Source organism: Ornithodoros turicata, unplaced genomic scaffold (genome assembly GCF_037126465.1).
Source record: "Ornithodoros turicata isolate Travis unplaced genomic scaffold, ASM3712646v1 Chromosome49, whole genome shotgun sequence".
Lineage (NCBI taxonomy): Eukaryota > Metazoa > Arthropoda > Arachnida > Ixodida > Argasidae > Ornithodoros > Ornithodoros turicata.
In genome coordinates this window covers 690496-715581 of record NW_026999379.1, presented here as the reverse complement: position 1 = coordinate 715581, position 25086 = coordinate 690496, and the positions used below count along the sequence as shown (strand labels likewise).

General features: G+C 46.6%; 1 protein-coding gene across 2 annotated transcripts in view; it reads right to left on the bottom strand.

Moving 5' to 3' along the window:
- Nucleotides 1-25086, bottom strand: part of LOC135374247 (venom metalloproteinase antarease TserMP_A-like) — a 166985-nt gene that overhangs the window by 91771 nt on the left and 50128 nt on the right. Inside the window, exons 6-8 of one of the 2 annotated variants that reach the window (XM_064607246.1) lie at nucleotides 556-677; nucleotides 251-325; nucleotides 16-158 (exon numbers count right to left, since the gene is read on the bottom strand). In XM_064607246.1, coding sequence (XP_064463316.1) covers nucleotides 16-158; nucleotides 251-325; nucleotides 556-677 — 340 coding nt within the window. The remainder of the gene's footprint in view (nucleotides 1-15; nucleotides 159-250; nucleotides 326-555; nucleotides 678-25086) is intronic. The other variant, XM_064607247.1, reaches the window with a different exon arrangement.

Sequence of the window (25086 nt, the reverse complement as noted above, 5' to 3'; positions counted from 1 at the left end):
GCGGCCTATACGCACCCTGTGATCAATGCCATCATATCCACTTGCTCGTACAACCCTGGCTCCTTGACCCTGTAATGGTTCCCAAAGCTGTACAGTGTTGCCTTAAAGTCGCCTACCCTAGTATTCCGGATTCGCAGTATGTATGGCTCATCGCGAACCTATTTTTGGGTAGGAAAACACACCACATTTCGTTAGCTTTTCACACTTCTACGTGGAAACGGATATTATGACAAGGACCAAGTTAACTTACGTGGGAATTAAACGTAAACCCAACGACACGGATTCTTACTTTTATTGACTCGATTGTTTTATATCGCAGATTAATCTGAAAATAGAAGGGAAACATAAATAACTCAGCACACTGAATCATGACACTCAGTCGCATTGCACTCCACTGAACACGTTGTTGTGAGATCAAATTCGCACTTTAAAATGTAATGTAGCCGTTTGGTTGACCGCAGCTAAAACGCTCCTTAAATCATCAATACAGGCTGCACAGCTGTTTCCGTTAGTGTTCGCGCAAAATGTTTATGAAGCACATTCCAAGTTACTCACAGAATTCAGGGCGGCTCCAAAGTAAACGATAATATCAGTCGTATTGTTGTTGTACTGCTTCACATATGTCGAATCGAAGACGACGTGAACCTCTGGATCAAGCGTCAGATCATTGCGTTCTTCTGTCAAAGAAGGAATGACATAATACATAAAACTAAAGTTCCATCGCCACGGTGGTAGCATCTCTTTGAGTGTGCCAGGTTCATAACATGGGCAATTTGTTAGGTTATATTTGTTTATGGCAATGTGTCGCTTCCAGCGGGCTGTTGGCCAGTTTGTCCCTTTTCTTCTGTACAGTAATCTGCACGTCCCGTGTCTCGTGCTGGAGACGCTTGCTGTTCCATTAAAGCTTTGGGAGCGTTGTCGTTCCCCATGTCCTGACCGACTTCAGTTCCCGCGGCTACGGTCGCTTCATGCACTACAGGTTACCTATTATGAAGACAAAACGTGGCTTGCCTTCCGATGTGTCTTGTGAAAGGTTTGACCTTCTCCTCGCGTTAAGTCAAATTGAGGATATCATCAAAATATACTGCTACGATAATTTCTTCCTCGCGGCTCAAATAAACGCAAGGATCAGCTTTTGGTCTCGTTAGTCCCTGGCTCAGAAATTCATCCAGTCGGATGTTAAATTGTCGTCGTAACACACACAAGTCATACAGAGTTTTCTTCGAAAGACAAACGTGGTTTTTATTTCCTAGTTTGCTCCACGTAGATATTTCCACAGTTTCCTCTAACGACACATTCAGATAGGCCACTGTTATGTCTATGTGATGCGAGACCCTTCCTCTTTGTATTGCTAACGCCAGCAGGATGCGAATTCACTTTATCTTTATCACGTCTCCTTAAAGGTCAGCTATGCCGATATCCCAAATAGTCGAAACGGTTGTGATATTCTGAAAGCCCGCATCCAACTCTCCCCGAAATGCACCTTCATTCTCTTAGTCCGGTACAGTACCATGTAAAAGTCATTCCGAAACACACATGGCCACAGTCATGTTGATGAGGTATAGATGCACTCGAATGGACATTGCGACATGTACGCGCCTTCGTACTTGTCAGTGGATTCCAGCTTCGCCTTTTCATGGCTTCACCTATCTATGGTTGAAGATTCCGGACATCCATGTTCCACTGGTTCCGCAATGAGTAAAGGTACAGTGCAGCAGGTACGAACTCCTTCGTGAACGAAGCTCTGTGCGATGTTGTGACTGGAATTCGCCGTTTGTGTTTTTTGTGCTCGAACAATTTGTATCAAGTCGCGTCTGCGTTATCCCATTTACAGCGCTTGTCCAGTGTAGGGTCAACTATTTTCAGGAAATAGATTGACGCTGCGAAAGTCGTTTTAGCAAGAACATGCCGACAACGTTTTATTTTTGGAGGAAAAAAGCATGCTATGTATTTGAGAAACTGCACAATGCTATGGAACAAGTCTTACGTACGATTTATCAATGTGTAACACCGTCGACAAACAGGACGAGCGACGTCAAGCAAAGTACCAATCGCATTTTAAACTTTTTGTGGGGTTCTGTGCACTTTCCAGATGCTGTCTTTCTCCTATGGCATGCTGCGTTGTATAGTACGCTACAATCTACTGCATTTCATGTCTAACATCTGGATTTTGTTTTTAATGGGCACCGTAGCACCAAAATGTGCACGCGAACGTTCCAGTAGCCGTGTGGTTGCACACCATGCAGACTCAAAAGAAAAAGCAGATCACATGTTGCAGCACTTAGAGATGTTGTTTCAGGTGTCTGAAGAGTTAGGGCATAGCATAGGTCATAGAAATCCAATCAGTAGGTGCACCTTATCCACTCACAACTCAGCCCAAGGGGCGTGAAAGTGTTAGAAGCAATTTATGTGACTGTCGTAATGGATGACTTCGCTGGCCAGCCTCTGAATTAAATAATTACTTAAGAATTGTTTCACATATCGTATTTAATATTTACCATGTAGCACATGAGAAGCGATTTGTAAGATGCAACCGTGTCTGCAGCATTCACGTCAGCCTCTTACTTTTACAGTTAGAGACACGTTATCAAGCGATTCGCAAAGGCCAGCAGTACAGGGCCCGTGTAATCAAAGCCTTCATGGAAGTTATGCTTTAGCATAACCATCGGCCATGAAGTCAATTATATATACTTGGAGGTCTAATATTTACGTATTTCTTTGTTTCAAGAAACCGCTGGCTTTCCTGGAACCGTTGCAACAGTCGGTAAGTTCAACAACATCGGAAGTACACTCACACACGGCAACCAACTAACAACAAAAGAAAAAGGCAAAAAAAAGGCAAAAAGGCAAGAAAAAGGCAAGCAACTGGTATCAAAGCCGTCTGGGATCCTACGATGAGAATTTGAAATGGGAATCCAGCTTTTCTGTAAAACCTGCATTCATTTCATTTCATTTTATTACCCTCAAGCGCAATTGCATTACAGAGAGGAGTGAGGCAAAATAATACACAAAACTACACATATAAAAATAGTATGAAAATAACAATACTATAACAAAGAACAACGTTATAACAACAGGAGCTGAGATACTGCTTTGCGAAATGAATCTGAACTATGTTACGTGGAACTATGTTACATTCGACTAGGAGCTACACATTTCATAGTGTAGATTGCTCCATTCTTCAATTATTAGTGCATATGCACTGCACCGTCTAATCTTCTGAACCATATGTGATGCTGCATACGAAATTATTTTTTATGCACATGCTGTACCTTCCTAGTCATACATGTGCACACGAATAACATTGAATATATATGAAGTGGCAAAAAACGATGCTAGAGTCTACCATCATTGTGCCCCTACAACCCTTTGCCTTGCAACTTATGTCTTGTGAAAAGAGAATATCTCACTAGAAAAGACAACACTTGTGTGCTGCTTGGCAATAAAATAAATCGCTTTATTTATACTTTCCATCAATCAGCAATATTGGGACGTGCAAATATAAATGTCAACAAGGAATGTACTTACGAACTATTCCTATAAGTTCAAATGCAGATATGACAATTCTCTTTTAGCATCTTAGCACAGTACAGCTTCAAAATTAACGAACTGTACAGGACCAGCAATCTTAAAATATCTCGAGTGGGGAATCACATAACGCGCCTGTAATAGGCTAGACACTCAAAGCCCCAAAAGACAAAATAGTTCCCGCGAAATCTGAATAATTGGTTGCCATTTTGATCTGCACTACTATGTACAGTTCATGAATGAAACATGCTACCTCATTGCATTGTCTCCATGTGAGCACTAGAACAGGTAGCTTTCCTCAACGCTCTTTTCGTGTTTTTCTATGGTCGTTCTTTCCTTTTTTTTTTTTTTGCTATAGCAAACATGGCCATAGCGAAACACAAGCACCCAAGCACGGTTGATACAGCTGCAGCACAACCCCTAGCCCTCAGCTGATATATTTATTAGCAGACTCTCGAATACACACACTGCTAAACAAATGATAATTTAACCAACAGAATCACAGACAAGAAAAAGGGTTATATATCTTCCCGCGTCCCCATTCAGATAACGTACCTGGGACAGAAGCAAATCCAACAGCGGAATGCTTACACATGCATCTATCCTGAATTTCTCTAACCACTTGTTGTTGAAACGCAGCCTTGCTCTCTGTGTTCTGGAAATTTAAGGAGCATCCAGGGTCCCTACAATGTGTTGCCAAGTTTCTCGAGGGCACCTTGGCTGCCTGTGTTTCACTATATCTCTCAGATACAAACTGCCCCATTTCAACACAGTAGGAAACACAGATTTGTAAATAGCATCTGTTGATTGCACTGTACATACCCCCCATATAAAGGATTATAGCGGATACTACATCTTGTGCGACAATGTCAGGAACACAAGAAAGCTAGATTTGAAACTACTCTTACGTCCTAGTAGTAGTAGTAGTAGTTTTTGTGTGAAGCTACGCAATTCCTGTCCACCAAACAATTTAACCGTATCTTTCATCTGCCAGTGCGATAATCCCCTGAAAAGTAATTGTCACTTTGCTGGAACTACCGATTCTAAAACCTATCCCTAACATGTGTAGCATCAGGGATGAAAACCAAGGGGTACGGCGGAAAAGACAAACACACACGGGCTATGTTCTCACTGTGCTGCTCAACAGCTGCTCTGGCTACTAAAATGATCATGTTCCATGGCTTGACGCGATACGCTGGTGAAAGTGAAAGCTAAGAAATAAAATAAGTAGTTAAATGTACAATACATAAACACTTGTGTGAAGGAAAGACGGGTCAAGAAGATGCGCAGTGAACAAAATAAAGAAAAAAAATGGTGTTCCTTCACGAATTTTTTGCGGACGATCTACCGAACGGATCTTTGTTCTGAAAACGGCTACTATATCAGGTCAGCAAAAGGAACAGATGCACTCATTGGGACAACTTCGTAGCTTTTATAATTAAAAAGTTAATTAACGATTTTAGGTAATTGGTCATTTGACTGTTGAGCAACACATGGCCAAGAACGTCCGCCGGCCAAGAGATGATAAAGTGAAATTAGCATGGCTATAGCCCTTATAGTTTTTTATTGAAAATGTGGCTCCATTAAACAAAAAGAAAAACTGTACATAAAAATGGGATAGTTTGAGGAACATATATTCTGTCCTATGTAGTAATCGAATCATTATTCTTATTGTTTTAAGAAATGAGCAGACGTTTTCAGTAGAAATCTGCTTTATTTCTTGCTGTGTGCCAGACATGCGACTAAAAGACAACAGTCTCGGCACCCACGCCAATGGTGCATTCCACACGGAGAGGCCCACATTTGGTGCGCCCATAACATCGGGTCAGAGTGCACCTCCGCTGTCGGGATGAACTTTCACCTCGCAAAGAGTCGGTTTCCTTCGAGCATCGGAGCCACTCGCTCGTGCTCGACATGTAGCCCTATTGATTAGTATTAAATGTGTTATTTTGCTATAACCCACTTGGATACACTTCAACTGGCCACAAGGATGGGATACTGACGGCGCTGCGCCAGTACGCGGCCACACGTCAGTCACCGCACGTCTGAAAACATCTGATCAGACGAGACTGCATTTCCCTTTATTCTCCGGAGCGAGGAAGCAAGATGGCTACTTTCGGAACCGCCCCAGCCTTCGACGCAGACGTGGAACCATAGTGCCACTACGTTGAAAGGTTAGAACAGTACTTCGTCGGAAACAAGATTACAGACGGGAATCAGCGCACTGGTATTTTTATCTCGGTTGTGGGACCGAAAACCTGAGGGGACCGAAAATTCGGAGTCTCCTGGCCCCGGCCAAGCCGAGCACAAAGACCTTCGTGGAACTAGTAGCAACACTCAGCAGTCACTTCGCCCAGAAGCCGTCTGAAATTGTGGAACGTTTCCGTTTCAACTCTCGTGTCCAGCAAGAAAACGAAACTGTATCTACATTTATCGCTGAACTGAGAAAACTATCTGAGTTCTGCGAATTCATAACAACTTTGGATACGATGATACGGGTCAGGCTGGTATGTGCTGTTACCGACATTGGCATACAAAAGCGATTGCTTGCTGACCAGGAATTGACCCTGGAAAGAGCTACTAGACTTGCGTGCGCTGTAGAGATGGCAACCAAGAATGCCACGGAACTGAGTCAGCCTCCGGACAACTCAGTGAACCGGATGATCGACCGAAAGGGTCGACAGCGTCCGGTTGGTCGAGAGCCTAAGGGAACGCCACCAAGACAGGCAAGTGCATACGTTCAAGAAATTCAAGTACATACGTTGCGGAGGAAGTGATCACGAAGCACCAGCATGCCTATTTAAGACTACTGAGTGCCACCGCTACAAAAAGAACCCTTGGGGGGTCATTCCACGCCAAACGTCCCAGAGGCGACGCTCGACCATCATCGATTTTGTTTTAAAAAATCACACTTATTTATTAGCACGAGAAACCACTATGCTGAATGTTTTAGCCGCGTGAAAAAATTATTTGTCTAAGAATGTGCATTTAAAAGAATCGGAATTGACTCTGACCAAGAAGAAGAGTTGGTCTACGTGTCTGGAAACTCAAAATGTTCTCATGACTCACCGTATGTGATGCCACGGGTGTGAAAAGCGAATCGACCCTCAACTTGTGCTATTTTTTTTCCCGCAACACTTCGGGTAACGGTGTTAAAAAAACATTTTAATCTACGAGATATCGAAGAGATGTACGAGCTTAGAAATTTTCGTTCACAGGCAAGGACGATAAATGGGTGAAAAAAAAAAATACGCGAACTCAGGCCGAACTCGAAAAAATGACAGATTCACCCCCAAATATAAAAATGGTGGACAACAGAAAAATATGCGGCAAGTGTTAGAATTTACTATCATGTTCATGGAACAAACTCAGCAAGTTTTAGAAAAGTATATTTTTTTATTCACGAGTAAATAAGTTTTGAACTTTGGTGTCCGGAGGAGTCAGGGTCTGATACAGGTCCCCCAAACTCACCTCGGAAAAGCGTGCAACGAAGAAGGCCGCCACTAGATACCCCACTGTTGCCGTTCCGGATCACTTCAGCGTGCTAAGTTTAGCGGCAAAATGTTTTTGTTGTTTCTGCGAATGAATCTAGTCTTTATATGTCCAAATAAAACGCGTATAACAACTTTCTGTGTCGTGTTTCACTTTTTTGTCCCGTTTTTGAACGTGTTGAGCGATCGGAAGGATCTAGTGCACGGCCGCGTGCATCACATAGCGTACCTGTCGTACCAGGCGCCGCAGGCGCAGTCGTCCATTTCTCTTTCGGTGACTTGGCCTGGCTTGGATTGTGCTTCAACTGGATCTTTAGCGCGCTACAAACAACGCAAGTCAACGTCTGGTAACAATGGGATATCTAAGGGCGGCCTCCGGCATTGCACGCATCGGGAAAGGAACAAATACATGGGAAAATGACGACCTTGGGGGACCTGGTCTGATCGCCAGACCTCGCGCTCGCTTCTTCGCGGCAGCCCATCGATGCTGCATCAGCACCACGTCCGTTTGTTGTCGTCTGCTACTTGGAAGCGAGCAATCGCACGCGATTTCGGAAGCGATGGAAGCCGGAACAAGAGATGCAATACCAGAACTGTACCATCCAGCAAGTGACAGTGAGGAAGGCAAGCGTTACACTTTACATGTAGCTTTGTTTGAGATGTCTCTTGTCCTGTACTGCAGCCGAACAATGTTTCAACCGGAGATGGGGCTGGGTATATAAGGGTCTGACTTTTTCGGGTTAAGCCCGATTTCTCTCCGAATTCTGATCACATATTAGGTTGTATTATGTACCACGTACACGATTTAGTAGCCATCTGGGTACACTTCTGATGAAAATATTATTTGAGTGCAACGCTAAACTACGCGAAGCACATTTACTAATGTTAAATTGTGTGGTGCTTGTGACTATAAGTCGCGAAGAATGCATGTTTGATCAATATGTGCACCTCTAGCAATACGGGGCGCTTGCTGAACAGAAAGAAAAACTCCAGAACCCTCCAGAATCTGGAAAAGGCATTTAACCCGAAAAAGTCGGGCCCTTTGCATATCCAATCATTGCAATGCTCTAAAAGTCGACGGGGTGGCTGGCTGGCGGGTATCTAATAAGCGTGATGCTTGATTTCGCAGGGTTGCGCACAAAAATTGACAAGCACCATCCAGCCCTTTGCATTTACACTTTCAGTAGATGGTGGTGGTGGTGGGGAGGGGGGATATGTTTATTAAAAAGGAAAAGGAAAGGTTAGTCAGGCAAACCAGTTTAGCCATTGTGCTGGTTAGATTACTACTAGTAGAATTACAGAGTTCTCAAACATAACGTAACACATAATTATAGTAAGCTGTGTAAGATAAGGTGGGTGCTGTTATGTATGTTGTAGGTGGCGCCCTCTTCATATGGGCTTGTGGCGCCCTTTCTTGGTGTCGCTTTTCAGTGTCATTGCCATTCCTGGGAAATCTGTTGAAAAGGACGGTTTGTACAATCCATGTTCAGGGACATTAAACAGGATGTTAAGCACACGTCCCGACAACGTCTGTTACAGAACATAACATGGTGTCAGAAGTGGTCCGGGACACAGGAATTTTTGGCGGGAAAGTGAGTTGGACCTTTTACAAATGGCTAACATTTTTGTGCAACCACCATCGCATTTCGTCCCTACTGATAATCCGGCTCAGGCGTGGGAAGTATGGAAAACTTCTTATCAGTTATACGAAGCCGCCTGTCACTACTCCGGTAAGCCAGACAACGTTCGACGCGCCCTGCTACTTCATTCATTCGGGCCTACGGCAAGAAATATCTACAAGACTTTTGCGCCTCAGCCAGCAACAGAAGAAACTGACTCAGCGAAAAAAGACGCAACAGAAGAAAGTGTTTCGACGAAAAAAGGCGCAACGGAAAGAAGTGTCCCGGATTCCGTGAAATACATCCTGGGAAAGTTCGACGAACTTTATTTGCCGTACAAAAATGTGACGCATGCCACGGCTGTCTTCAACATGATGGCCCAGCGGGAAGGTCAATCTATCGACGAATATGTAACGGAACTTCAGCTGCAGGCGCAAAGGTGTGATTTTGGAGACAAAACAAGTCGACTGATCGGAGACAGGATTATTCTGGGGATAAGGGACCCGGCACTTCGAGAACGTCTGCTTCGAGAATGTGACCTTCCGCTGGAGAAGGTTGTACAGTTCTGCAAGGCAGCTGAACTATCCAAGAAACATATGCGCGATATAGACAATATGGGCCCGGAAGCATCGGTCAGCGCATTACATGAGCAGCAATGGAAAGAAGGACGGAGCGCACAGCATCAAGGTCGCGCACATGGAGGTGAACGCCAGTTAGTTAAACAAGACCGCTTTCGTCCTTTACCGCAAATTCCTGGGTTGCCACCCCCCCCCCCCTCCGCAGCCCTCCGGCAGACAGTATGCAGCTTCATGTTCACGGTATGGTTTGCGCCATTGTCCACAGCACTGTCCCGCATATGGAAAGCACTGTCTTTCATGCGGAAAGTTCGGACATTTCGCTAGAATGTGTCGCCACAGGATGCTCCCAGGAGCGCGCCGCATCGATATGCTGGACACTGCTACGCCGATGGGATAGCCACGGACAGCGAAACGTTACTGGGTGAGCTCACTATTGACACCTTGTCCCGTTCAAGCTCATCTCAATGGCTACCGAGTGTTCAAATTCAGGATCGCACTATTGAATTTAAACTTGACACTGTGCTGATGTAAATGTGTTACCCTACACCGTTATTGAATCTTGTTCCTGCAAACCTGTGATCGAGGCAATAGAGATTAAGGTGCAAACATTCAGCGGAGAGCCTCTATCTATTGTTGGAAAATGCCAGTTGAACTGTGTCATTAATGGAAAGAACTGTCAGCTAGAATTTGTGGTAGTACGAATGAACGTGAGTGCATTTCTTGGGAAACTAGCCTGTGAGGAGTTGAATCTGGTGAAACGAGTTAGACAAGTGCAGAGTACTACTCGCAGCAACGAAGAGTTCCAGTCTACCCTTGCGGAATTTCGTGGTGTATTCGAGGAAATTGGTTGTTTGCCCGGAACATGCAGCATATCGTTAAAGGAGGGAGTAACTCCCAGTGTGTCCGCTCCCCGGAAAATCCCGTTGGCTTGGGAAGCCAGTGTCAAACGAGAACTGGAATCCATGGAAAGTAATGGAGTCATAACAAGAGTAACGGAGTCAACAAACTGGGTCCACCCCATTGTAGTTGTGTCCAAGAAGAACGGAACTGTTCGCGTTTGTTTGGATCCTCGAAAGCTCAATGCAGCCATCAAACATGAACATTATAAAATTCCGACGGAAGAAGAAATGTTAGCAAACCTTAGGCGAATGTAAACTGTTCACTTTGACGCTAATCATGCGTTCTGGCACATCCCGTTTGACATACAGAGCTCTTATTTGTGCACCTTTGCCACGCCGTGGGGGCGTTGCAGATTTTCACGCTTACCATTCGGATTATCAAGTGCACCTAAGATTTTTCAACGCGCTATGGACGATGTCTTGCTTGGCATAACGACATTCGTGCATACTTCGATGATATACTTCTGGCCGCAAAGACTACGGATCAGCATAAGGAACAGCTTCGGAGAGTCCTCACCTTAGCCAGAAATAATAATCTGAAACTCAATCCATCAAAGACTCAGTTGGCTCAGCCTCGTGTGAAGTACTTTGGACACGTTCAGACTGACCAAGGCATCTGCGCCGATGAAGATAAAATACGGGCTATTTCGGCAATGAAGCTGCCAGCAAATAAGGCAGAGCTTCAGAGGTTCCTTGGCATGGTTACGTACCTCGCAAAATTTCTGCCTCATCTGTCGCAGGAGACAAGTGAGCTTCGTGAACTCCTAAAATCTGATGTACCGTGGCTCTGGGACGCAAATAAGACTAAGCAGTTTGATTACAGCAGAGAACTCCTGAAGAAGGCACCTGTACTGGCGTACTTCGACAAAACGAAGCCCGTCACGTTGTCTACCGACGCGAGCTCTTACGGCATCGGCACAGTGCTTATGCAAGATAGTCGCCCTGATGCCTACGCGTCCGCAGCTTTGAATGAAACACAGCAATCGTACGCGCAGATTGAGAAGGAGTTGCTTGCTGGTGTTTTCGCATGTGCGCATTTTCATTACTATATCTTCAGCCGGTCGGTTGAAATACGCACGGACCATAAACCGCTCATCGGCTTAAAAGAAAAACCGTATGATACGGTGTCCTCAAGATAACAAAGGCTGCTGCTTCGTCTCAACGATTACAACGTCACTCTTACCTACGTTCCGGGGAAATACCTAACGATAGATGACTAACGATGCCTTATCACGCGCTCCTGACCCGGCAAAGATGATCGACGATAACGAAGGCGCATATCCGATAACAGTTTGCACCCTCGCAACGGCTTCTACGCCGAAGTTTTTAAGCGGTAAAGCGCTAACCGCATACGACGAATTCTCGACGGAAAAACGGCCACCGTCACCGTTTTTCCGGTGAGCCGACGCGAGCAATGGGAACTTCACCGATTTCTCGACGACAACGGTGGACAGAAAAATTCGCCGAAGAGCGGAAGCGGCCGCCCGACGGCAGCCAATAGGACCGCTCCACGCGCTGTCGTTCCACGAGCGGATGTGCCGGACCAGTGGCGGGCATTTCGAATGCCCGTATGGCTAACTTGGGAAGTGGGAAGCATGCTGTCGCTCGCCCGCAGCTGTCTGAGGGCGCTTTTGTAGCGCTCGCTTCGCGCTTGCTTTGACCGCAAGAACTTCCTCTGTGTGCCACTATAACTTTTCTATGTGTAGGAAAACATTTATCAATTAATTTGAAGTCCAAATTTAACACGGAGTAACGAAACGCCCGCTAGGGCGCCACCGTCCGCCGCAGTGGAAATCTGTGCATGCGGTTCATCCCGCCGTTTTTCCGTCGAGTTGTCGTGCCGGTGGATTAGTTGGCCGTTTTTCCGTCGAGAAATCGTCGTATGCGGTTACCGCTTAACCGCATACGACGATTTCTCGACGGAAAAACGGCCAACTTTCCCACCGGCACGACGACTCGAGTGAAAAACGGCAGGACGAACCGCATGCACAGATTTCCACTGCGGCGGACGGTGGCGTTCTAGCGGGCGTTTCGTTACTCAGTGTTAAATTTTGACTTCAAATTAACTGATACATATTTTGCTACACATAGAAAAGTTATAGTGGCACACAGAAGAGTTCTTGCGGTCAAAGCATATTCTCGAAGCAAGCGCTACAAAAGCGCCTTCAGACAGCAGTGAGCGGATGACAGCATCCTTCCCACTTCCCAGGTTAGCCATACGGGCATCCGAAATGCCCGCCACTGGTCCGGCACATCCGCTCGTGGAACGACAGCGCGTGGAGCGGTACTATTGGCTGCCGTCGAGTGGCCGCTTCCGCTCTTCGCCGAAGTTTTCTGTTCACCGCCGTCGTCGAGAAATCGGTGAAGTTCCCATTGCTCGCGTCGGCACACCGGAAAAACGGTGACGGTGGCCATTTTTCCGTCGAGAATTCGTCGTATGCGGTTAGCGCTTTAGAGATACGCGCTGCAACTGTTCAGGATGAAACACTGCAGGCCATGATTTTCCATCTCAACAACGGATGGCCACAACACAGGTTCCTAGTTCGACCCGAGGTTCGACCCTTCTACGATACAAGAGACGAACTGTACGTTACTGATGGGTTTGTATGCAGAGGTAAGCGTCTCGTTCTTCCATCATCGTGTCGGAATGATGCTTTAAACCGCTTTCATGACGCTCACCGAGGAATAGTGTCTTGTAAAAACCGGGCTAGGGATGCACTGTATTGGCCATCAATGAACCGTGATATCGACAATATGATAAAAACTTGCGCAATTTGTCAACGACGTCAAAGGAGCAACCAGCATGAGCCTCAGGCTGACAGACAGCTAGCACAACGACCATGGCAGCAAATTGGCATGGACTTTTTTCATCTGAATGGCATCACGTATCTTTTAGTCATTGACTCCTTCAGTAAATATGTGGACGTTCAGCAAATGAAACCCTTTCATGCGAGAGCACTTGTCAACGCACTCAAGACATGCTTTGCAAGGTTTGGTGTCCCAGAGATAGTAATATGTGATAATGGACCGCCTTTTGACTTTTTTTAATTTCGGTGCTTTTTAAAAGATTGGGACATTATCTTCAATCCCTGCTCTCCGTATAATCCACGTTCAAATGAGCAAGCTGAACGTGCCGTGCAGACAATTAAAGCTTCGTTGATCAAGTCAGCTGAGGACGGTAAAGACTTATCTGAAGCACTCTTGGATTACAGAAGTACACCCATCAATGGACTCAAGTCACCAGCAGAACTTTTAATGGGAAGAAAGCTTAGAACTAAAGTGTGTGTGTGTGGGGGGGGGGGGGGGCTACTTTGCCGTCGAACTTGATGCCTCAGTTTGACTGCCAACTTTAACTTTAAAAGCGATAAAACCCCCGTGCCGGGGAACAAGTCAACAGACGACACAACACACAGGCACAGTCTGTGTTGTGTCGTCTGTTGACTTGTTCCCCGGCACGGGGGTTTTATCGCTTTTAAAGTATGCTGTACCGAACAGCCCAATTTTTAACCATTTTCGATTTTTGACTGTCAAGGCACACAGAAAACACTGCAGCAACGGCAGACACGTCAACACATCCATGGCGATGTGAGGTCAAAGCGTCTTCAACAAGATGTCTGGTACCGACGTAACACCAGCTGGTGCCTGGGTGTTATCGCACGTGTGGGGCCAGGAGCTAGGTCCTACACGATAAGGTCACGTGAGGGCAGACACTATCGGCGCAACCGTTTCCACATAAGGCCAGCCTTCCCGCTCGTGCCACCACCATCAGCGGAAGCTTACGACATCGAAACAACTGAACGTCAAGGAAGCCAAGGAGAAGAGACAGGTAGCGCACCCGTGCCCCAGGAATTCGTTGCTATGAGACCTGAGTGTCATATCGAGCCACAAGAATCTAGACGTGTCAATTTAGACGGATATGTTACACGCAGCGGCCGCGTGGTTGTGCCCCCTGTAAGGTATCAGTCGTGAGTGAAGTGCTAATGGAAACATGGGACTTTTGAACTCGTTAATTTTTATGTGAAGTGTTTTGAACAATTGTAAGCTAAGTAACTTGCTAACTGATAAGTGAAGTGTTTTGGCTAATTGTAAGTTACGTGTCTAATGGAAAAGTGGATAGCGATGTCTTGAACTGTTAATTACTAGTTAAGGGGTGTGATGGTTGTTGCCTTTCTAGTTCTTTGAATGACCATCACGGACTTCGGACTCCCAGTGCGTTGAATTTGGCCGGCTGTTCATTTCCTGTTTGAGTTGATCTTTCTAATTCAGCATTGTTTAATGAGAAGCGTTATGCAATGTGACCTTTGTTCTTCCAGTTTCTAAGGTGGCACTGATTTCCATGTTATATGTAAAAGGTGGGCATGTTATGTATGTTGTAAGTGGCGCCCTCTTCATATGGGCTCGTGGGGCCCTTTCTTGGTGTCGCTTTTCAGTGTAATTGCCATTCCTGGGAATCTGTTTAAAAGGACTGTGCAATCCATGCTCAGGGACATTAAACAGGATGTTAAGCCCACATCACGACAACATCTGTTACAGAACATAACAGGTACAGAGGTTTTCTTAACCCTGCTGCAATTTGTAATCGGAAAATAATCTAGGGGCCCCTCTCTTGATCTGAATGACCACTGCCTCCTTTCCGAGTGCCACACTATCACAGTCCGCTGCACATCATTTAAACATTGTGATATTACTTTGTAGGTGGGGCCCTTCCACCTTGTTCTCTTGGACCATCTGCCACCAAACTGTGTATTCGCATAGGATGCTGATGAACGCTGAGGACCTTCCTGAGGTTGAACAAGAACTAATCGTACTTCGAGCTAAGCCAAGTTGCACTCCACGAGTTATATGCGGGCACCACTATCAGGTATACGTAGAGAAGTACGCGTCTGTTTTCGCACCCAACAAATGTATGGACCCATTGTCTCGGCACGTGTCTCGAAGACGAGGGACGAACGTCATTTCGTTAAAACTCGCTCGAAAGTTGCTCTCTTTGAAGCTTATACCTGGCAACAGACTTTGCCCGGGCTGTTACATACAGTGTAGTAAAGCGAAAGAACAACGTGAACAAGTAGAGTCTATGAATGAATTGGGAACTGAGACGTCCGGCTCCTGTCAGGAAGATCACACCGATGTAGCGGCATTAAACGCCGTTTTGACAGCAGTTGGACCAAGCCCGCTAAACAGGAGGCAAAACTACAAACGGCGCCGAACTTATGGTAGAAACAAAATCGCGAAATTGCAGAAAAAACTTCCGAGTAAAGTCGGGGAATCACTGGAAGTAGACCTTCAGCACAGTGCACACACCAGTACAAGCGAGCACCACACATTCCTTGAAGACGATTATCGAACTCTGATGAATAAACCAAAAGAGAAGTACCAGACGGAGCAAAGTCGTTCGAAAAAAAAAAAAAAAAAAAACAGCCATTCTCACACTAGCTTCGAGTTCTTGATCCCGTGATAACATCATCGACTTTTTCGCCTCTTCGGAAAGGTTGGTGCGACAGGCAAGGCAACTTAAGGACTGTTATGGAATTTTAAGCGAACCAAAGCCAAGAAAGAATAGGCCACTCCACGAGTCAGTCAAGTCATCAGCATACTGACATTCTACGAGGATGATTCTGTATCTGTCTGCCTGCCCGAAAAAAAAAAAGATATAGTCTGTGGGAAGCAAAAAAGACTAATGTTGTTAAACCTAATGAAAGCGTTCAAAGTATGGAAAAAGGAAAATATTGATATGGAAGCTGGGTTTTCTAGCTTTGCCGCTTTGAGACCACAATGGTGTGTCCTGGCTGGTGCCTCGGGAACACACTCCGTGTGCGTGTGCCAGTATCACCAGAACGCTAAGCTAATGTTAAATGCAGCCGGCCTAAAAGACGACTGTGAAAGTCTTATTTCACACATCGTTTGTGGCATTCACAAAGAGGAGTGTATGACCGGAAACTGCGATAAATGTGTAGGGTACAGAAGGACCAGCAGACAAGGCTGAATGCGAAGTGTTTAATGTGGCAGCCAGGCCAACAACTGAAAGAATCGATGGTACGCGCGCTCGATAGAAATCGTGCGCGAGATACGCGTCGTGACGAAACGTCCATGGCGGCGCTCGTCGTCCATTTCCGTCGGCTGCTACAGATGCCCTGGCTCGACGAATCTAAAAATCTTTCTGGACAGTACCATTGCTCTCAGCCAAGGTTCAGCGGAGTCTGTCGCGTTCCAACAGTGTGTGAGTGGTAAACGATACAGACCGGAAACTTTGACTCTTGCAATAGACGACTTCAGAGAGAGGATGGTAGAACCGATCACCGAGCTTACCGCGCACCACTTTTTTCAGCAAATCACAAGCGAAGTATTTGCGTGATCTCAAGAGCCGTCTGCCAAGATCGTAAGCCATTGTGATAATGGATTTTGCGGAGAATTATGGCTTTATTGTACAGGACGCTCCACAAGGTTACCACTGGAACAACACACAAGCCACTGTCCACCCTGTATGCGTTTACTACCACGAGCAGGGTGACGCCAACGGTACCCTCCACGCGATGTCCTTCGCCATAATTTCCGATCAGTTGACTCACGATAATGCCACAGTATACGCATTTCAAAAACATTTTCTCAAGAAAATGAAGTCCATCCTCCCAGATGTAACGAAAATTCACTATTTTGCCGACGGTGCAGCATCTCAATATAAGAATATATTTTTTTATTAACCTCTACCACCACACCAACGACTTCGGCGTCGCCGCGACGTGGAACTTTTTTGGAAAGAGTCCCTGCGACGGTGTTGGAGGAACTCTTAAACGGTTAACTGCAAAAGCGAGCTTACCAGCGACCGTTGAAAGATCAAATCCTAAAACCTGCGCAGCTATACACATGGGCACAAGAAGGCCTCACTAACATTAAACCGACCTGGGTTTCAGAAGTTTCTGTACAGGAGGCAAGATTATTCCTAGAAGAACGGTACCGAAGTGCACGCCCATACCGGGTACATGCCGCTACCACTGTTTTGATTCAGTGGATGACTGTACTATGAATGTTGCCCTGACGTCACACTCAGGAAAGGTGCTTTTCACTACAAGTTTATCTCCGCGCAAAGATCTCTCCATTCAAGTGCCCCCTTCGAGTTGCAGACGACATCGGATAGTGCTTGATGCAGCATCGATGGGCTGCCGCGAAGAAGCGAGCGCGACGTTTGCCGATCAGACCGTGACTCCTCCGGACACCAAAGTTCAAAAATTATTTTCTCGTGAATCAAAAAATATACTTTTCTAAAACTTGCTCAGTTTGTTCCATGAACATGATATTATGTTCTAACACTTGCCGCATACTTTTCTGTTGTCCACCATTTTTTTTATATTTGAGGGTGAATTTGTCATTTTTTCGAGTTTGGCCTGAGTTCGCTATTTTTTCACCCATTTATCGTCCTTGCCTGCGAACGAAAATTTCTAAGCTCATACATCTCTTCGATATCTCGTAGATTAAAATATTTTTTGAACACCGTTACTCGAAGTGTTGGGGAAAAAAATAGCAAAAGTTGAGGTTGGATTCGCCTTTCAGACACCCGTGGCATCGCATACGGTGAGTCATGAGAACATTTTGAGTTTCCAGACACGTAGACCAACTCTTCTTCCTTGCAAAGCATAAATAGCGCAAAAATAGCGCTAGCGCAAAAATATTCGAGATCTGATCTTGATTTTTGCGCTACAGCTATTTGTTTCGTACATGGCCGGTCACAGTCAATTCCGATTCTTTTAAATGTACATTCTTAGACAAATATTTTTTTCACGAGTCTAAAACATTCAGCATAGTGTTTTCTCGTGCTAATAAATTAGTGTGATTTTGCAAACTAAAATCGATGATGGTCGAGCGTCAACTCTGGGACGTTTGGCGTGGAATGACCCGGGGACATCTTGCAAAAATGTGCTTGTCAGACTCACGACACCGAGACCACGAGCACACGGTCGAACAAATGCTATTTCAACAGAGGGGGTGACCTCAGAGGCAAGCCTTAACCTGCATGAAATACACAGTGTCGACACCCAGACAAGCTCACGTCCGTGGATTATCACCACTCGTTGGATTTACAATCCGGTCGACATGGAAGTTGACACAGGTTCGTCGGTTACGTTGATACCTGCTAGCACGAATACAGGAAATATCAAGCCTCCTGGCCGACGTTATTGCCATGCCAACGCAAGTTATCATGCTACATGGGTCAGCTACCAGTGCTGGGCGTTCTGAAAATGGAAGTCACTTACGGACGCCGGACGGCAACAGCTTCGCTTTACGTCGTTGACCGTGAGGGACCAAGCCTATGTGGTCGTGACGGCATTGGTGCGCTGGATCTGCTTATCGTCAACGTGAATGCCGTTAACAGCGAAGGCAAGGTGGCCAATCTGAAGCAGGAATTCAAATCCCTTTTTGAGCCAGGAATCGGTCTCATGGTAGGTCCACCTGCATTTCAAGCAAGGCATAACGCCGAAGTTCTGCGAAGCACGATCTCTTCCGTATGTAATGCGCGACAAGGTGTCCGCGGAACTTGATCGGCTGTGTGAAGCGGAAGTGTTCACACCGGTGACCCATTCCGAATGGGCGACACCTATCGTGCCCGTCATGCAGAAAGATGGCACAGTAAGGATACGCGGCGATTTCAGGGTTACCCTGAACCAAGTCTGTGACGTTGAACAATATACTCTTCCGAAGATTGAAGACATGTTTGCGTCGCTTAGTGGAGCGGAGTGCTTTCCGAAATTGGACTTAGGCGACGCATACCAGCAGATTCCACTGGATTCCACTCACAGAGAGTCGCGGTAATAAACACCCTTCGAGGCCTGTACAGCTACAAGCGTCTACCCTATGGCATAGCTTCTGCACCCGCGATCTTCCAGCATCGGATGGAATTCTTGCTGAGAGAAGTCCCTGGAACGCAAGTCTTTCTCGATGACATCCTGGTAGGAGAACAGGAGGCGAAGTTGCGCAAGGTACTCCTGCGCCTACAGGACAACGGTGTTCGCCAGAGGGAGGAAAAATGCGAGTTTCACAAGTCGAAAATTTCGTGCTTGGGACATTGCATTGAGAAAAGAGGACTTCACCCCGAAGAAAATAAGCTAAGAGCAATAGTAGAAGCGCCAGCGCCGAAAGACGTACAAGAATTGAGATCTTTCTTGGAGCTGCTTACTTACTACCGCAGCTTCATTCGTAGCATGTGCTCCTTGCTCACACCCTTGTACGACCTACTGAAAAATGATTCCGTCTGGAAATGGGATACTGCCCAAGAGGAAGCATTCAAAAACGCGAAAGATGTGTTGGTAAATTATGGAATTCTAACACATTTTCATCCGTCCCGAGAACTTCAGCTTGAGTGCGATGCATTACCGTACAGAATAGCAGCAGTTCTATCACACCGCACTGATGGGCAAGACTGACGAACTGCGTTCAGGTCGAGAACTCTCACGGCTGCAGAACAGAACCACTCCCACCTGGAGAAGGAAGCATTGGCACTTGTTTTCGGAGTCACGCGATTCAGAGACTATCTGTGGGGACGACAGTTCATTCTCAGGACGGGCCACAAACCTTTGGTAGGACTCTTCAAAGAAAGCAAGGCTATACCATCCACGGCAGCTAGCAGAATTCAGCGATTGGCGTTGACACTGAGCGCCTACAATTACCAAATTGAATATAAACCTGGACGTCGAAACGGCAATGCGGATGCACTAAGCCGCCTTCCCATAAAAGGAACTGCAACTGAGGAAGAACTCGCAAATTCAGAAGCAGTATGTTTCATCCAAATCCTGGAGGAGGGGCCACTGTCAGCAAAGCAGCTAGCTGACTTGACAAACCCAAGATGCTACCTTGTCATCACTCAGGGATGCCATGCAGCGGTGATGGCCACATAAGCTACAAGACAAGGCATTGCAACCGTATTGGAGTCGAAGAGATGAGCTCTTGACGTACCAAGGAGTGATCATGTGGGGAAGGAGGTTAATCGTCCCAGCAACAGCACGCCGTGCATAGCAACTGGAACTCCGCTCTACATACTCTGGAATGGCAACAGCCATTCTTCCTCGACATAGATGGCGAATAGAATATGTAGATGGCGACATAGAAAGCACGGCACGGCACTGTTTGGAATGTCAACAGGCACAGCCAATGCCACCATCAAAGGAACCTCTGTCCTAACCATCGACAACTATAAGATAGTCACGCGTGCATATTGATTATGCCAGACCAATCAAGGGAATGATGCTACTCATCGTAGTGGACAGCTTCTCACATTGGATCGAAGTAATTCCGGTTAAGAATGCTTTGACTGAGCAAACGGTGAATGAACTTCGCAGTGTATTCGCACGTTTTGGAATTGCACACTGCGTTGTGTCAGACAACGGCGCAACGTTCACAGGAAAACCATTCGAGGATTTTGTGAAAGCTAATGGGATACGACATAGTCGTACAGCCCCATACCACCCGCAGTCAAACGGACCAGTAGAAAGGGCAGTACGCACGGTGAAGGATGCGTTGAAAAAAATGAAGGCTGGGGATTTGCGCACAAATGTGGACCGCTGGTTGCATTCATACCGTCGATCTCCAAACACTCTGTCCGGTAAATCGCCCTCGGAAATGCACCTTGGGTACAACATCAGGTCACGATTGGACCCAATCAGCATCCGAGAACTGTACAATGCAGCTATCTCGAAACCTGACCCGGCACGACCAAGCCCAGAAAAAGGTTCAAGTTCGGAACCAGGTGTGCTCCAGCCAGGGGCGCACGTGCTCGCTCGAAATTACGGGCGAGGACAAAAATGGATTCGTGGAGTGGTACAGAACCAAAAACGATCCTGGATGGCTGTTGTGAAAACGGCGGTCGGAGACATGACGCGTCACTCCGACCAAATGCGCCGACGACCTGCGTCGCGGATCGCCACAGAGGATGACACCTGGATGTCTGATGTGGAAGCTCACAACTGAGCTCTCCTGACTCCGCTAAGCTATGGGCAACCGGTGACATACTAAATGGGGAGGTGTGCTGTGTGCCAAACATGCGGCTAAAAGACAACAGTCGCGGCACCCAAGCCAATGGTGCATTCCACACGGAGAGGCCCACATTAGGGGCGCCCATAACATCGTGTCACAGTGCACCCACGCTGTCAGGGTGGACTCTCACTTCGCAAAAAGTCGGTTTTCTTCGAGCATCGGAGCCACTCGCTCGTACTCGACATGTAGCCCTATTGATTAGTATCGAATGTGTTATGTTGCTATAACCCGCTCCGATACACTTCATTTCTGATGTTTTTTTCTATCCCGGCTAGTGGCTTTTGATTGCTCTTTCTCCTCTTCGTTTGTTCACAGAAACCTGGGTGCCGCGGTTTAAAACGCAAAAATGGAAATAAAAGGTCCCTGTGCCTCTAAGTCAAGGGAGCATGCTTTGAAAGGAATGTGTGATAGTGGCACTTCTTTTTTAAGACAAAACACATAACATATTGCTTGCTTTGCGAACTCGCGAGACTCGCGAACTTGCGAAATTCGAGAGCGTGCCTTGAATCTGAGTTAAAACGAAGGATGAGGTGCCTGAGTCGACTTGGATTCCTTATATGACTAACACTGAAATGAGGAATTGCTTGGAGTATTCACCCACAATCACGATAACGTCCACGTTTGTTACTGCTTCGGTTTGAAACGTATATCGAAAGTCAAACATGTGCACTATCGCTTTTCTGTCTCTTTCGCTATATATGCTGCATGTAACATCCCATTAGGGACCTTTCCCGGACGGTCATGCAGCAAGACCAAAATGAAAGATCTAGCAAGCTATGTTTTATTGCACGTCAAAACCAGTACGTGGAAAAATTTTTTTTTGTATTTGTACCCCTGTATCTGTTTGTATTTTCTGTTTGTAATAATGTAGGTTTGTAGTAATGTTGGTTTTGTTTGGTTTTAACAAAAATAAAATTGAGATTTTGTCTTCACTAATGTGAGGCCCGCAACTCCACATCACTTGCACCACTTACTTTGGTGGAAAACTTCTGGAATGATGATGCCAATGACGGTACGCAGGATGATGACGATGGCGATGATGATGCTGATGATGATGATTAGTGGTGGTGGTGATTCCGACAGAAAGCAAGCGCACACACACTGAGATGTCACAGAACGCGCAAACACGCAACACGCAAACATTCGAACAGCAAAACCCACAAAACACACATAGGCTCAAAACTTGTTGTCTGCATCAATGTCCCTGAAAAATTTCACTATGGCGGAGAACGCCCGGTGTCTGACATTGTGATTCCAGGGCCCAAATACTTTTGAAACGCTGAGCGTACGGCCTTGCACTGCTGCTAGTTCCGACTGTAGAAGGCGACCAGCTTCAGTGTATCGTACGCACGACATCAAAATGTGCACACTGCACAAACAACACCGCACATGGAGCAGTTTGGGGAGGCTGCTTTTCCGATCATGTGTAGAAAGCTACGGCTGTGTGGGACCTTCAGACGAGACCGGTGGATTAGGGTTTCCATGGACCGAGGAAGCAAGGCTGGGACCACGAACGAAAGGTATGGGTCTATGCTGGTTAGTGGAGGCCTTCCAGAATCACTATGCCACAGGTCTCTGCTTAGACTCTTCGTCAAAGTAGACAACACTAAGCGGGCGTCAAAGAGAGTAAAATACACCTTACGAACCGGACAAACTGATGTGCCCGGGAAGCCGCTGCACCCACCACGTCATTCCCAGGTATGCAGGAATGGCCAGGCATCCACTGAAGGATGATGATAATGGCGTCGTGTACGATTGAAGCAAGACCTGCTGATCTGCCCGGCACTTGTAATGCTCGCAATCCGGTCTGTGAATCACTGTAAACAACCTATGATTTGGGGTCTTCATATCCTTCTATCAATTGCGTCGCCTTGATCATCCCATGGAGCTCTGCGGCCGTGGACGACGTGCAATGAGGCAATCGTACGCAGCCCTCAATGGAGAGCTCAGGGACGACATATGCACACGTGGATCCTGTAGACGCATCCGTGAAAATGCACACTCTGTCCCTTTGACTGTGCATTACCTGAAGAGTTTGCTGACGCACAACACTTGACGGCACGAACTTTCTTCCCGTGAGACCCGGTAGTTTCGCGAACACCCGCGGCTGCAGCAAAGTCCAGGGAGGGCTGAAGTGCACTGGCAAAGGCTTATGCCGGGGGACATAAGCGCGGCACGGCATAATAGCTTGATGGAACCTCGAACAACTTCGTGTTGAAAGAGTTCTCGGGAGCGGGTGCCGGCGAAATCTCGTTGTTAGTCGAACGTAATGGCGAAGCGATTCTACCACCCGTAGCACAGCAAGTGGGGGCCGTCTCGGCTCGGCTACAACAGCTGGATTGGACGCTGCTCTGGGAACACCAAGGCAGATCTTCATGCTCTTTGCCAACGCACGTTCTAGAATCATTTCCGACGACGGCGCTAGATCTTGAAGAACTGGGAGGTGGAACATGAGGGGTGACCGTACCAATGCAGTATGTAGGGAAAGCATTGATGTACATCATGATCCCCATCGACAACCTGCCAAAAAGCGTAGGTAATTGGTACTAGCATGCAACTTGGTCTTCAGGCTTAGGACTTCAGGTCTCCATGAGAGCGAACAATCCACGATGACTCCAAGGAACCGGTGATGCGTAACTCGTGACATAGCATGTCGATGTACCGCCAGCTGTAACCTTAGCAACCGTTTCCGCGTGAACGGAAGAAAGGCTGGCTTTACCGGAGAGACGTTCATGCCCCGCTCTGTGAGAAACCTCATCACCAGGTCAAGGAAGCGCTGCAGCCGGGCCTGCAGTGCCGGCCAGGGTGTCGGAGCGAACCGAAAACCGAAAAAAACCGCTATTTTGGTGCGAACCGGAACGGAATCGAAACCGTATACGTTTTTTTCGCTCAGGAGGGAAACCGAAAAATATATTTAACGGTTTTCGGTCCAAAATAAAACTTCGCCGGTTTGGACTACGGATAGGCGAATGAAACAGACGTCGTGTGCTCTGAAGTCATGTCATGGGTACCATACGAGGGTTACGGTTACGGTGGAATGTGTGTCGGTATAATATGACCCTTAGGCTCCCTTTGTAATGGTTTATCGTTCGCGCACGCACACAGGCTTAGAGGTACATGTGACTCTCTAGCAATGTGCCGTATACTGTTCGTTCTAATTTGATCCCCGCAAACTCTCCTCAACTAAACAGCGACCCAAGGGGGCTGCATACCGGCTTCTTTATATGTAATGTCGTGCAACGCGTCCCTTGTTTGAGAGCAGCTAAGTTGAATACATTTAATACAGCTAAGGTGAATACATACGCGAGGGCAAGCCCGTGCGAAGTAGCAACTCTTTCGTGGACAGGACACAAAGAAAATAAAACGGAGCCGTCGAGCGCGTTTGTGAGTAAAGGTGTTCCTCGATTTGCGTCGTACTTGTGCGGTGGTGCTTGCTGGCTAGACAGTAGCAACAGACATTCGGATGGGACGCGATCCCTCCAACCCAGCAAGAAAGTACTTTACGTATGACATCACGACAAACAAGTCCGTTTGTAGCATGTGCTTCAAGAAAGGAGAAAGCCTATTTGAACAGACAGTAACCTACAGGAACCAGGAGCTACCAATTTCACAGCTGTCTATTAATATTAAATACCATGTATGCGGAATAAACGGGTTTACATTTTGTAACATTGATTTTTTTTTGTGTGGGGATAAATATTCCCAGCAGAAGCGGAACCGGTTAAAAACCGGTATGAACCGTTATTTTTTTTATCCGGAGCAGAACCGGTACCGGATCGTTTATGATATAACCGGAACGAAAACCGGAACGAAAAACGTTTCGGTTCGACACCCTGGTGCCGGCCATTGCTTCCCTGAAGTCCAGAGGCAGATATCATCCGCATACAAACTGATTTTTACTTCCCGTGGCTGCAAATGTGGCAAGAACGAGAGTACTACATTGAAGAGCAAC